General features: G+C 41.2%; 1 protein-coding gene across 3 annotated transcripts in view; it reads left to right on the top strand.

Annotated features, from left to right (window-relative positions):
• Positions 1-15,520, top strand: part of DIP2C (disco interacting protein 2 homolog C) — a 142,740-nt gene that overhangs the window by 21,359 nt on the left and 105,861 nt on the right. For all 3 annotated transcript variants that reach the window (XM_010712402.3, XM_010712401.3, XM_031553857.1), the window contains exons 6-7: positions 12,443-12,568; positions 13,302-13,511. In XM_010712402.3, the coding sequence (XP_010710704.1) occupies positions 12,443-12,568; positions 13,302-13,511 (336 nt within the window). The remainder of the gene's footprint in view (positions 1-12,442; positions 12,569-13,301; positions 13,512-15,520) is intronic.

Below are 15,520 nucleotides of genomic sequence, written 5' to 3'. Positions count from 1 at the left end.
AAGTCTGACATCCTGAAAATCATTCAGCTCTCTTTCCATGTTTCTTTTTACATAAATTCAGATGTCAGCAAAGATTATTTAATGAACTCTCTTTGGAGACTCAAAATCATTGCTGCCACTAATATCACCTATAATTTATTCTCCCTTATTGTGGAAAATATCAGGCTGTGACATTTTCCCTTTTCATCTCTCTTTATTATTGTTATTTCATTAACAGACTTTTTTAGCACTATAATTTTGAAGAACTGATTTCTATAATTTTTATATTCTAAATAAATCTGACTCTGAGCTTATGGTAGTTATTTCTTCAGTAAGAGTTCACAGTGTGTTCTGTGTTTCAAAATCATTTTTTTTTTTTAATTCTGCCAATTAGACCATTAAAAATGTGGTCTAATTCCTTAAAACTGGAAAGTTTTAAAATTCCCTGGCTACTTTTTATATGGAAATGATACTGAAATCATTAAATTCCATGACATTATCAACTTTGATAGTTTGTCAGATGTCTAAAGAATTAGATCATGCCATAAGTTAAGTAATTTAATCAATTCAGGCTTGAAATATTTATGCAAGTATAGCAGCTAATTTAGCTGATTTTAATTCAAAAAGATGTTTTGTTTTGTTTTTTTAACTACTAAATATAAAATTCTTTCACTGTTTACCCACTCGGAAGCAGTATTTGAAAAGGTTTGCCAAATGTAGATCATGGCAGTATTTTTCTCCTAGCAGCTGCTGTTCCTTAGCCTGTGCCTATACTACAACATTATCTAGGGGCTCAAGTTGGCGCTGAAGCCAAATATTTTCATAGATTGGATTACTAATTTTTGGCAAGAGACCTTTCTGGCCAGTGACTTTTCAGGCAAGAAAAGCTGATGAGGGGAGGACTGACTTGCTCTTGACTTTGGCCTCTGTGAAGAATGGGTGTCAGCATTTGGCTTGATCTGGCTCAAATTATGTGACTCTGCAAAATCAGGCACAGATTTAGAAATAGCATAGAAATAGAATAGTTCTGTTGAAAGTGCCCACCAAAGATATCTGAGTCCAACTGCCTGACCCCTACAGGGCTAAAAGTTAAAACATTATTGGGGGCGTCGCCCAAATGCCTTTTGAATGCTGGTAGGCATAGGGCACCAAACACCTCGTTAGAAAGCTCGTTTCAGTGTCTGACCACCCTAATAATAAATAAATTCTTCCTGATGTGCAGATCTCCTTTGGACAGCCTTGTGCCATTCCTGCATGTGATATCATGGGTTTTCATGGAGAGAAGACCAGCACCTCTCCATACAGATAGAATAAAGTCAATAGGGGTTATGTAGATGTAACCACAGGCAGACATACAGCTTCATTTTCTTGATGCGGTTTAAAAACTAGGTTTCTCAACTGCTTTTGAAAGCTGCACATCCATGGAATTGCTGTAGTGCATTGAGATAAGGACATATGAATTATGCAGTGACATAAACAAGTTGGGAACCTGAATGGTTAACCTTCATGGTCTTATCATGTTATCTAAATGAACTGTGCTAACTCAGTAGATTACTGAGATTTATGGAGGATGTTGGCACTACATGTCTTCCTTGCAGTCACTAGAGACCTGTTTGTTCCCTGTTCCTTCTGACAGTGAAATCCCTTACAGGATAAATCGAAGCTTCTGCCACCATTATTTAAAATACCATGATCTGTGCCATCGTGTTTTGGAGGGAAAGTCACACTAATTTGGTGCTTAAAATGGTGATCTGTAAGCTATCCTGAGTGGCCCTGCTTCTTGAGTTTGACCCAGCTTCACTGCTGTTTGAAGCAGAGCTGGGCTCTACTGCCACATAAAGGCTGCAGCTCAGTACAGCAGCAGCTTCTGCTGTGGCAGTTCATGCGATACCCCATGGGCAAAATGGGCATATCCTCTTAATTAGAAAAGCTTTTCTTGATCACAGTGAATCTCCATCAGATTGGTGTTGTTTAGCCAGTCCTTGTTGTTCAGAGCACATCTCTCTGTCAGAGACCTTCATAATTTACTCAAGTCCTCTCCAGAGAACAAGGATGTTACCTGCCCTTAGCTGAGTGTTCAGTGCTTGGAGAAATGAAAAGTCAATCCATACCAACTTCACTTTTCCAAAGGGATCTCCCTGTTGCCTTTAAATTATGCCAGAGCAAAAGCCTTAGTTCTCCATCTCAGCATTGAAAGCCAGGCACCTTCCTTGAATGCCGGAAGCTGTTTTATACAGTTTCTATGATTGTTGCTTTTCAGTTAAAAAACAAACAAAAAATTATGACATAAGCATACAAAATCTATGCACCCATAAGAATTTGAAACTAAAAAAGTCCATCATGAAATGATAGGAAATGTTATATAATATGTCCAGATTCACGCATATGAGGTGGTGTCTCTTGATTCTGATTTCTGCTGTAGAATTCTGATCTGATGAGATGAGAATATGGGAGATACATTGGGCAAGGTTTGTTAAGTCACTTGTTTCTCAACTTGAAGATGTCCAGCATTTTACATTGCCTGGAACAACTGTAGCAATTAAAGAAAACGAGACCAGTGAGTTCTGAGAACTGATGTTTGCAGATGTCAGAAGTGATGTGAGAAGAAGCAGCATAGCTGGAATTGCACCAGTTGTGTCTCAGGGTTCACATAATCCTGGAGCGAAGACCAGCAAGTGAGAGCACGTGTGCTACAGGGATCACATGGACAGATTTTAATAGGCATACACTGGATGAGCGTAGGGTTGGGAGCTGAGAAATAGAGTGTTTTGAGAAAGACCATATGTGGAATCAGCACCTCTCAGCTGGTGTCCTAGAGGAAAGGCACTGCTGGTGACAGGTGGTTGTGGCACCCTGACTCTTGGGAGCGAGGATCTCCCTTCATCTTCTCACTCATCGTGATTTTTTTCCCATTCACTCAACCTCTGAAGACAAGAAAGAAAAATCCAGTCTGTTGCACCGTTCTTGGAGGCTTGCCAGCCCCTGCCCCAGAGATTCCACCACTGCAGAGAACAGTTCGTTTTCCAAGCTCACTCAGCATTTCTTTTAAAAGACATCTTAATATAGGAGATTTTTGGAAATATTGCCAAAACAAATGCATCCTAACTACAACTCTGTCCCAGCTCACATTCCTCAGCCACCTTTCCCACACTGCAGTTCAACAGGGAAAAGACTGAGCGGCTTATACTGAGCATGAGATCATTAAACTTCAACACAAATCATCCCCAGATAGGGTTGAGGGGCATTTGAAATAAGGAAGCGAGGAGTGAAACAGCACTCCCTGTAGGCTCCAGTCCTAGAAGAGGGTTGGCAGCAGACCCAAGGTAGCTGAGCTGCTCTGCTCTGTGTGCTTCGCTACACACCTCACCACACGTTTGTTCTCACTGACCATGAGGTAAGCATGTGCATGAGTTGCAACAAAGGTCGCTGACTTTTTGCATGTTTTCAACTTATGGTGCTTCTAAAATATATCAGTAGTTTATATTTTGCATTTTTGAAAGGGTGTTCAAGGTCTCATTCTGTGTTGTTTCTAGAACTGAAAAGGAAAAATAGAAGACAAAACCGAATTACTCTATGAGAATATAGGACTTGTAGGGCATGGTAGAAAAAAGAATGGAACAGGAAGATAAAAGGAACCATTTTTATTGAGCCATTGCCATTTAACATTACTCCAGAGAATAAGGAGGGAGAAAAAGATGATGAATGTACTATGTATCAAGACTGCTCAGCATAAAATGAAAAATGTATTAACCCTTCATGAGGTAAGGGATACTGGAAAAAGTTAATCTTTACTGTAGGAACACTTTATCAGAAATAAATTTGTCTCCTGTTTCGTTTAGCTTAATACTAAACTTAATTTCAAGCTACCACTCAACCAGGGGAAAAACAGGTTGAAAGCAAACCTTTGCAAAGATGTAATTCATATGGCCATGTCCTTGCTTTTGACCCAGCAGAAAAATTTGTAAGGATAATTGCAGAACTCCTGAGGAAAATTACTCAAGGATCTCCAGAGAGAAATGAATAGAAAGTTGATTTACTTCAGATCACATAATAAGGGGCCTGAGCTGAAGTCACTATACAAAGTTGACTTCCAGACTGCATTACAAATGCGATAATAAATACATGGAGGGATGGAAATTATTAGTGGGCAGCTTGCATGTTTTTTTATTTCACTTATGATTAGAGTTACTATAATATTCAATCTCAGAGTTTGGAGAAAAAACATTTTTAAATCAACTTTGTTATAATATCTGGAGGCTCCAAAGTCTAGCAAAAACTATGCCCTTCATCAAAACTATCAGTGGAGTCATTAAGAGTTCAGTCTTCAGTTTAGTATCCTCTGTTTCTGTCAGATGACCTCTGTATTTCACGATCTGTCCATGCAGCTTTCCCAGCTGTATGTTCAGCTTTTCTCTTCCACCCAAAATTATGGATTAGCACTACTGCCATCCAAACTGCAAAATGATAGCCATGCTTTTTCTTCAGAATTAAGCTTTCTGAGTGCATGACAACATGTGTTTCTAGTTTCTTCATATGTGCCTGTAGTTATTCAACAGCACCTATAGGATGCAATTTTGTGGCACAGCTCTTTGCTCAGCCCAATGTTTCCTGCACCAGTGAAGTTTGTTTGCTGCAGCATTCTTGAGGAGCCAGGTCTTTATCGTGGCACTTTTGTGGGAGTGCAGGTGCTTTCTAAAAAGCTGATATTTCATTGTCAAAAATTGCGCAGGTCAACAGAATTTGGCCCAAATTCATGACAAGTCAGCAGAACTTCCCCTCGATATCCATGTATCCCACATTCCCAGTAAAACCTAAGACCCAGTATTAACCCAGCTGAAATGTCCTGAAGACTAAAACTTACTCACTGAAATTTTCTGAAATGTAAGCAACAGTTTGTTTCTGTCAGTAACCTCCACAGCCCTCGTATAAATGAATGTCTTATTAGAGCAGATGTTCCTCCATTCAGTTGGGTATTCATTGTGTGTGAATACCATATTTCAGAATTAATGGCACACCTGCTTGCAGCTGGAAAGAAATGAGGTGTCACACTTTTCAGGCTGTGTGCTTTCCTATCTTAATGCCCCAAGATGCTGTGAAAGTGTTCTGACACCACTTCATTATAGCATCACCCACAGCAAAGATTCCTTGTTATACAGACTTACTTTCACGTTCCAAGGAGTGAGATGATTTTGCAAGGGCTGATCTGTATTGGGTGAGATCAGCAATTGTTGTGAAATCACTTGCCCTTTGTATGCCTGAAAATACGGCCAGTGCTGTTAGCCCAGGACAATCAAAAAACAAAGCCTAACTGTAATCTGTTCTGATGATAGCATGTTCGCCGTGTCTCACCCTGTTTAGTATGTCCTGATTGCATTTCCAATAGTTGTAGCTTCCAAATTATCTTTACTCAGAGTATTTACAGGCCACGTATTAGGAAATGAATTCTCAGTGTATCCCTTCGTTTCCATGGCAGCTACAACAAAGGTCTGATTAAACTCATGAGAGACTTTCATGCTTTCAAATACTAGTTTCCTGTAAGGCAGCAATTGCCAACCTTTTCTCTGTATAATTACTTTGCTTACTGTTGCTATACTTAGCATTGCCTTATCTAGAATTTTCAGCCTTTAATAATGAGTGTCCGTGGCCTTTGGGAGGCTGATTTCTCATTGTCTCAATTGCCTTCCTGTAGTAACTCAGAAGCTGTTATGATTCTGCTGCTGCAGTATGTTTGGGGCAGCATTGCTATCCTCGCTCCTCTTGCTTCCTGCAAGCTGCCTCTCTGCCTGTTCTTACAGCTGATGCAGCCCCAGGTGCTGGCCTCCCTGAAGCAGAGGCTTATTTGTATTTTCACTCATTTGTTCAATGTCTGACTTTAGGGCTGATCCTTTCCTACAGTATAAATAAATATGTATTATATGTACATAAATAACCTCTTATTAAAAATCATTTGGCATTCTAAACTCATTAGCACAGAGCATCAACCTTCTTTATCTTAATAATGTGTCACTCCGTAAATGAGGCGCCCTCAGCAAGTTTGTAATGACAGCAAGCTGAGTGATGCAGTTGACACACGAGAGGGAAGGGATGTCATCCTGAGTGACCTGGGCAGGTTTGAGAGGTGGGCCCATGCCAACATCATGAAGTTCAACAAGGCCAAGTGCAAGGTCCTGCACATGGGTAGGGGAAATCCCAAGCACAGTTACAGTTTGGGTGGAAAATTACTTGAGAGCAGCCCTAAGAAGGAGGATTTGGGGGTGTCAGTTGATGAAAGATTCAACATGAGCTGACAATATGCACTTGCAGCCCAGAAGGCCAGCTGTGTTCTGGGTTGGATCAAGAGAAGCATGACCAATGCTGATCAAGGGAGGTGATTCTGCCCTTCTGCTCTGAGTCCAGTTCTGGGGCCTTGAATACAAGAACGGCATAGAGCTGTTGGAGCAGCTCCAGAGGAGGACCACGAAGATCATCAGAGGACTAGAGCACCTCCGCTACAAGGACAGGATGAGAGAGCTGGGGCTCTTCAACTTGAAGAAGGGAAGGCTCCAAGGAAACCTTATGGTGGCCTTCCAGTATCTCAAGGGGGTCTACAGGAAACTTGAGGAGGGACATTTTATAAGGAAGTGTACCGACAGGACAAGGTGAAATGTCTTTAAACTGGAAGAGGGTAGATTTAGACTAGATATTAGGAAGAAATTCTTTACTGGGAGGATGGTGAGAAACTGGAACAGGTTGCCTGGAGAGGTTGTGAATGTCCCTTCCCTGGAAGCATTCAAAGCCAGGCTGGATTGGGCATTGAGCAACCTGGTCTGATGGGAGGTGTCTTGTCTGTAGCAGGAGGGTTGGAACTAGATGATATTAAAGATACCTTCCAACCCAAACCATTCCATGATTCTTTCATTCTGTGAATCTACGTTTGTGGAATATCCCACCCAAAGCAAGGATACTGAGCCTTCTCAGAGTCAGTGGGCCAGTCCTGTTCCCAGTCATACCATTCCGTTAGCAGGAATTGGCTATGAAAGCAAAGGAAGAAAGGTTATTTCCAAAGGCCCACTCAAGAAAAAACAGAAGTAACTCAGGGGGAAGGATTTACATGAGACAGAAGGGACAACGAGATGAAAGGAATGAATTCAGATCACATTTAGATATGTCTCTCAGCAGTTTTATTCCCTCAGGGGTAAGTTCTCTGAAGGGTGAGATAGAAGTGTAATTGCTTCAGAAGGAAACCGTGGAATTCTGTTAGAATATTCAGCACCTGTACAACAAAAATTAGGCAACAGCTTGTTTTCCCATATTTGTATTTCTTAAACACCCAGTAATTGAGTGTCAAAGATGACATTTTTTTGCATAGCAAAAAAGTAAGCAAAGTAACATACAGAGTGTCAGGGCTTTATAATTACTGGGAAACTGAAGACTGGGGCAAAGGCAATTGAAGTTATATATTTAATATATATAACACAGGTGGGAAGAGACTTCTGTTGTCCTGATTCTAGCAAAACTACCAACTGGTTTCAGAAAAAAACAGGTCTGAGTGACAAATTGGGTGCAAGAGAACTAACTGGCACAGTTGCAAACTCTGAGTTAAGAACAGCGGAAGAAACTTTTTCTTTTGTCTTCTGGTGTGTTTTATTTAGTGACTGTGAGGAACGGTTTTATAATGTGGAAATGTTTAATAGAGCTGACGCTTACCATGGGAGGAGCACCCTGTGTTGCAATCCCTGCTTAACTACTGCCCGGATCTGTGACCCATGAGGTGATATCACTTTGCTTACAGTATGGTGAGTGTTTGACCTGCCTGTGGAGCAAATGCAGCTAAAGTTCTGAGCGTTCAGAGGCTCTACATCTGGCCCAAGTAAGGAATGAGATGTCTCTGTGAAGTGTACGGTCAGGGTGATGTTCCCTGCCATGCAAGGATGCACGCTTTAGAAGAATGCTTTTTTAGCAGCTGTAGAAAACAAAAGCAGAGAATAAACAAATACAAATAGAAATCGGAATTATCAGGCAGTTTGTAAGAAATAGTTGTTGGGTTGAATAGTGAACACCAGATATGCGGCAGCAGCATAAGGTACGCAATTAGCTTTCCCAAGCATGCCACTTTATCTATCTCCTGTTTACTGATTCGTTGAGAACAAACTCACAAGTTGAATTCAACATATGGTTGGTCAACCTGAAACAGTAGAGAACAGTGGCAGATAAGGGACTGCATGGTGGTTCCTACTGCTGTAGATAGCTGTGGTGATACTTTTTATTCACTGCTTTAGATTTTCTCTTGAGTCTTTCTTCTGGAAAAGCCAGGTGGGAACAGTAAAGATTTTGTTAGCTATAGGAGTGCTTTGAAGGGTCAGACCTGGAGTCGTTTCATCGGCTCTAACAGCATAGTTAGAATGTCACAGACTTCTACATAAAAGAACATTTCACCTAAAAGCAATTGCTTTCCATATAGACTTAAGGCTTTTCACAGGGCTTGAGTGCATCAAGGTGCTTGAAACTCTATTAGAAGTTTATAAAGGTTGAGAAATTGTAGCACACCACTCTATGTGGAAACTGTGTGACTTCTATGGGCAAAATCTTCATACTTTAAGAGTTTTCATTTTCAGGAAAAATTAACAGGAGATCTATATTTTGAAGCAGTTTCAATCATGATTTTAATGAATTCAGTTAAAGTGAGTGAGCCAGTGTAGACTGAGAAGACAGTTCAGATGCTTTTGTCAGACCTGCAAGATAAGGGCCATCACCCTGCCCGAGTCAGTTTGAAATTCTGATATGATGTTCACTGCAGATGCTGTGTGTGATACGTGGAGAATACAAACTGCTTTGTGCTGATGGGATTTGGTGGGATAAGCAGTTTCTGGCCCCATGGGAACTCAGTTATGACTTCTCACCCTCATTATACTTTTCCCTAGTGTGTTTCACAACTATTCCTCCCTTTAATGTACAAGGAGCTTCCAATTACTGTTTTGTAAATTCCCTTTGCAAGTCTCCTTGTGTTTTCTCAGTAGCTGCTAGGATTGTGGGCAGGCACTAGGAATGAAGAGAACACATACGTGTGTGAGAGACAATAACGTGCATGTTGTGCACTGCGGCCAATCTTTCACCTAACTAAAGGCGAAGAGCTACCACACTCTTGCTCAAATTGATAAAAAACAAAACACCAGTCACCTTTTGGTGAGAAATGGCTGTTTCAATTTAGATTTAAATACATACTTTATAAAACTGTGGAACAAGAATGTTAGACATGTTTTGTTTAATGCTCTCCTTGCAATGCAGCAACAAAGTTGGCTTTTTGATCAGGAGTGCAAACAAAAAACTTACATAAAAGCAAAGCATATATATGAAAAGTGCATTCCTGTAGCTGATACTGGTGGGAACAGACTTTCCCTAGAACCTAGGCTCATGTCTGGCCTAGATTCTAGTCATCAACCCTTAGTTACAGGGTAGATGTGTTGAAACCGGTGTGTTATTCTCAGCTGTAATTGGTAAGTACCAATCTGGCTCTCCATCTCTCTGCTTTCTTTGGGATTTTGTGACTAAGTCTCTTGGTGTGAATGGCTTCAGTTCTGTTCGTTAACAAGTCCAACGTTATACAAGACTGTCAAGATGGGTTGCAGAGCACCTTTAGAACCCACTGATAGTTTTTCATTCAGAAAGAAGACCATGCAGTGTATTATTTGTTCCCTCTACCTTATCTTTAGCCTGTTTTTAGGTACTTAGGTGCACTTTATTTCACCAAAAGAATTTTGATTTCTGGGATTGAATGGTGTCAGAAGAGTTGTCACCCAAGCTGGACTGTTTCTGCTGTCTTTTTTCCTCTCTCCCAGAAGTCTTGCTGGTAGTCTCTCCACCTGATCTGTCTGTCCATAGGCTTTTCTGGACGTATCTCCTGTCCTCTCTTGGTAACCTCCTGGCTCTGAGCAATCAGAACAGTCAACCTTGCAGGCTGAGCCAGGAGCAGGTGTGAGGAATTCTTCTCCCCAGCTTCCCTATCGCTTAGTCAGAGTTCTCTATCTTTTCCACTTTTTTAGCTTTCCTGCTTTTCATTTCTTTTGTAGCAGCCCTGTTGGATTTATTCCAACAATTCTAATAAACATATTAGACATGTGCTTTATTAAGAAAACAATTCAATTCCTGGACTCCTGTGGACTTGCTTGAAAATCAAAACCCTGCGAAGTGTGTTTTAATTATGCTGAGGGGTTTGCCATCGTGCATCATGCATCAGAAAAGAATTAAAAAGAAATCCAAGAATGTGCAAGTTAGAATTCACCATCCAGCTGTCATAAGCATTTTAATAATGATTTTTTTCAGTGGTCTTCCTTTAAAAAAACTTTTTAAGAACTTGATGGTTACACCTCGTGTCTCTCCTCGTAGCAATCCTCACATCCTCCTAGCAAAAAATACTCAAGAATCCCAAATCCAATAAAACACAAGTAATTCCTCCTGTCTTGATCAGCAACATTTATTCTCTTCATAAAATTGCTCCAGAGTACTTTTTTTTAAAAAAAAAAAGGAGAGAAGGTCAATTTTGATGGTTGAAATCTAATTTCTATCCTTTGAATGAAAACCAAGAATTTTTCTCATTTGCTGGATAAGAAATTCAGGCTATCAGTGAGCACATTCAGTCCTGTGCACATGAATGGGATTGGTGTGGAGTGAGCAGGCAGGAATTTACCTTGAGGACATGCTGTTGGGTAAAGAGTTACATTCTTTTTTTTTTCTTAGTCTGATATTTTTCCCATCAAACTTTTCATCGGGTTTTAATTATAAGAAAGAATTTAAGCCTTCTACTTTGAAATAGGGACTCACAGGAGAGATACATTTCTGGTGTGATGTTAGCATTGTCATCTTTCCCTGTCTCAGTCTGTCAGCCTCGTGGCTCTTCTCTTGTTGAGTGTGCTTTTCCAGCTCTTCTTCCTGCTTGTCTTGCTTTGATATACTTATTCTCTTCACAGCTTAAAACAAAAGCAAAAAACAGCTCACAGAAGCAGCTGATAAAGTTCTTTTACTTAGATTTACTCTTCCCTGCAGGCTGTCACTGAGAGGTGCTTATGCCCTGGCGGAAGGTAGGGAGCATTATTACAGATGAGCCATTGTGGCTTAGTAGCAGTATGTGTCATCTAATGCTTCCAGTCATCCTTCTCTGTCTTTGTGCAGCAGGACATATACACTGAGTGGTCCAATTATCAGCTCTTTAAGTAACTTTGGTACACATTATACTCTCCTCTTGTATGTTGCTTTTCTCAGGGAATACTGCCCAGTCAGAGCTGCCACTGCATCTCTGCAGGAGTAGGAAAGAGGTTCATGCTGTCCACCTACAAGCAGAGGCAGCAGAGATGGGATTGCTCCGGATTAGACCTGCATCACTATGCTATTATTTCAGCACTGCACGTAGCTGAGCTGTGCACACAATTGGTGCTGCAATTCTTATAGCTATCAGCAATAGGTGAAAAGGCATCATCTGATGTTCTTCCACTCATGTGCCAGATGGTCACTGTGTGCGAGCTGTTTAACCACAAGTGACTTCTATTATGTACCGTGTGTTTTGCTTAGTCTCTTTATGCACATCTTTCCCAAGACCATCGAAATATAAATATGGCAAGATATTAAATTAAAGTCAGGCTTTTTTCAGTGTATACTTGCAATACTTAATAGATTTGCATCAAACAAGTTAATTATCAAAACATGTTATTGGCATATTTTACACATAGTAAATGGCTTTTTTCTAACCTGGGGAAGCAGACAGCTGCATGTGTGTATGAAGTGTCAAGAAGCTCTGTACATTGGAGAATTGGACCTGCTGGAAACTTGGATCCAGCTGATCCCAGCTGAGTATATATAATTCATCTGTGAGGTGGAAGACTCATGCTTAGAGTGCTTATGGTTCTCATTGCATCTCTGGCCAGCTGTCATCGTACTCTTTTTTTGTCACTGTTCAAGCTGAGTGTCAGAGGGAAGAGAAAGATTTGGGAATGGGGGACCTACTGCCATTGTTGCTGTGACACTTTGAACCTCTTACCATTCAAGCAAATGTTCCCGTTCAATCCATTTTTTTGACTTTTATATAAATTAGAAACCTAATTCATTTCAAAAACAATGTTATACACCATACTCTCAATGAAAACAGTAATTGTTGCTGAAGTACCAACTTCTTTTAAAACACTATTAAGCGGAGATGTGCTCTAAGGAAGCAAGTTTTCTACTCTTCAAACAGTGCAAGTGTTCTGGGAGAATGGTACAGCTCAAAGCACTTGTTTGCTGGTGCAGCACTCTTCACATTTACCTTTTCTTCTACCATGAGAAGTACTGGTGCAGGCCTTTTTAGATCCCGTGTGTTCCTGGGCATTCATCATCTCATAGGTGCTGTCAATGTCAACATTGCTGGAGTACAAACTAACCTGTGTGTGGATGTGCTGAATTCACAAACAGCTTTTTTTCTATTTGAACACTAACTTGATTCTGTCTTTCCTTCCAGATGTCCACACAGAAGCAGTTCAAGCAGCTCTTGCTAAACATAAAGAAAGGAAAATGGCAGTCCCCATGCCCTCAAAACGACGTTCGTTGGTGGTGCAAACATCAATGGATGCCTATACACCTCCAGGTGAACATTTTTGTTTGTGTATTTTATGAAAAAGCTTTAGACACTTCTTTTTGTTGCTATGAACTAATAGCATATTTCCATAGATAGTAATAACAATATTGTCCAAAACACAGTGAACATAACATTGAGGTGTGTTTGAAGAGGAGAAGAGGAAAAGTCAACAGGGGCACATTCTATGAGTGTTTTGCCCTTGGAGTTATCTGAACTAACATCTTTTTGAACTTAAGAGACACTAAATATGGCAAACTTGTAATCCAATACGTGATTAACGCATCTTCCATGTTTCTGGTTTATTCCTTAACAGTTACCTTTATGATTTGTTGTACCACCTCTCTTTGAATTTACTACATAGCCAGAATCACGCTGGGACTCAGTTTCTTACTGATGGGTGGGCTTTTTACAGACTCTGGAGTGAGCTTGGGAAAGTGTTCCATTGTTAATACGCAGTTGGAGATCTGCAGAAGATCTCAAGTTGCATGATAAAGGAAGAAACTTTATTTTCATAGGATAGTACACGAGCCACGGTGTTACTGTGGGAAAGCTCTCAGTGCACAGTTTGCAATTGACTTTAGTTTCAGGATTCGCAGTATTGCAATCTTTTCTTATTGTGTTTGCCTGCCTTCACAAGTTTTTCTTTATGGCAGTTTTCTTTGGATTTGTGACATGAATGTGCCTTATTTCTAGTTCAAACAAATAAAAGCAGGGTAAGTAACAGGCTATTTTTAATTATTAGATACTTCTTCTGGATCAGAAGATGAAGGCTCTGTGCAGGGCGACTCCCAGGGAACTCCTACCTCGAGTCAGGGGAGTATAAACATGGAACACTGGATCAGTCAAGCAATCCATGGCTCTACCACGTCAACCACTTCCTCCTCCTCAACACAAAGTGGAGGCAGTGGTGCTGCACACAGACTAGCTGATGTTATGGCTCAAACACATATAGGTTAGTATACTGACATTTTCAGTATCTTCAGTTTAATGTGAATTTTGTCCCTCACAGACAGCTGTTGCTGCCATTTGAAGCCTTACAAAAGTCTTTCTTATGCTTTTTCTTTTCTTTTCTTTTCTTTTCTTTTCTTTTCTTTTCTTTTCTTTTCTTTTCTTTTCTTTTCTTTTCTTTTCTTTTCTTTTCTTTTCTTTTCTTTTCTTTTCTTTTCTTTTCTTTTCTTTCCAGTTTACATCTTTAATATGGAAATCTATTCCTATGTTCTTAATTTTGAAAAGAAAGCAATTAAGATTTAGGGGTAAATTTCTGCTATGACTAGCATGGTTTATTTATTGGCTCCAAAATATCATAAATGTGCATTCTCATGAATTTCGTTACTTAGCACTAAAGTAAGGAAAATAAATGCATGAAGCATTAAGGATTGCTTGCATATGAGATTCTCCTACATCTTCAATAGTTTGATTACATAGCTTGAGTGATTTTTGGTAATTCTCTGTTAAGAGTAGATCTTGTTCATGAAATCTGGAATACTTGGGCTGGAATATCTAACTGTTATAACCCTTGAGAAAGATTATTACTTACCTTTAGAAAAGGGAACTGGTGTTATTATTGATAGCTTGTCTATATCCTTTGGAAAGATCCTATGAAGTTGAGGCTTTATTTCCATTCACAGAATCACAAAATCACAGAATTGTAGGGGTTGGAAGGGACCTCTAGAGATCATCGAGACCAACCCCCCTGCCAAAGCAGGTTCCCTACACCAGGTCGCACAGGTAGGCGTCCAGGCGAGACTTGAATATCTCCAGAGAAGGAGACTCCACAACCCCTGGGCAGCCTGTTCCAGTGCTCCGTCACCCTCACCGTAAAGAAGTTCTTACACACATTCGTGTGAAACTTCCTATGCTGCGGCTTATGTCCGTTTCCCCTTGTCCTGTCTCCACGTACCACTGAAAAGAGACTGGCCTCACCACTATGGCCGCCACACCTCAGATATTTATAAACCTGGATCAGGTCCCCTCTCAGTCGTCTTTTCTCAAGGCTAAACAGACCCAGTTCACTTAGCCTTTCTTCATAGGGGAGATGCTCCAGGCCCTTCACCATCTTTGTGGCCCTCCGCTGGACTCTTTCCAAGAGATCCCTGTCTTTTTTGTACCGGGGAGCCCAGAACTGGACACAGTACTCCAGATGAGGCCTTACCAGGGCAGAGTAGAGGGGGAGGATCACCTCCCTCGACCTGCTGGACACACTCTTCTTAATGCACCCCAGAATGCCATTGGCCTTTTTGGCCACGAGGGCACACTGCTGGCTCATGGCCAACCTGTCGTCCACCAGGACGCCCAGGTCCCTCTCTGCAGAGCTCCTCTCCAGCAGCTCATCCCCCAGCCTGTATTGGTGCATGCAATTATTCCTCCCTAGGTGTAAGACCCTACACTTGCTTTTGTTGAACCTCATCCGGTTTCTTACTGCCCAGCTCTCCAGCCTATCCAGGTCTCACTGAATGGCAGCACAGCCTTCAGGCGTGTCAGCCAATCCTCCCAACTTTGTATCATCAGCAAACTTGCTGAGGGTGGCCACTATCCCCTCACCAAGGTCATTGATGAAGATGTTGAACAAGACTGGACCCAGCACAGACCCCTGGGGGACACCACTGGTCACAGGTCTCCAGCCAGACTCTGCACCACCAATGACGACCCTCTGCGCTCTGCCAGTCAGCCAGTTCTCAACCCACCTCACTGTCCATTCGTCTATCCCACACTTCCTCAGCTTTGTTATAAGGATGTCGTGGGAGACAGTATCAAATGCCTTTCTAAAATCAAGGTAGACTACATCTACCGCTCTTCCCCCATCCACCCAGCATGTGACAGCATCATAGAAGGCCACCAGGTTGGTCGAGCACGACCTCCCCTTGGTGAACCCATGCTGACTACTCCTGATAACCTCCTTTTCTCCCAGTTGTCTGGAGATGGTATCCAGCACAAGCTGTTCCATCACCTTTCCAGGGACAG

Source organism: Meleagris gallopavo, chromosome 6 (assembly GCF_000146605.3).
Source record: "Meleagris gallopavo isolate NT-WF06-2002-E0010 breed Aviagen turkey brand Nicholas breeding stock chromosome 6, Turkey_5.1, whole genome shotgun sequence".
NCBI classification, from domain to species: domain Eukaryota; kingdom Metazoa; phylum Chordata; class Aves; order Galliformes; family Phasianidae; genus Meleagris; species Meleagris gallopavo.
This window is presented reverse-complemented; position numbering and strand designations above follow the sequence as displayed.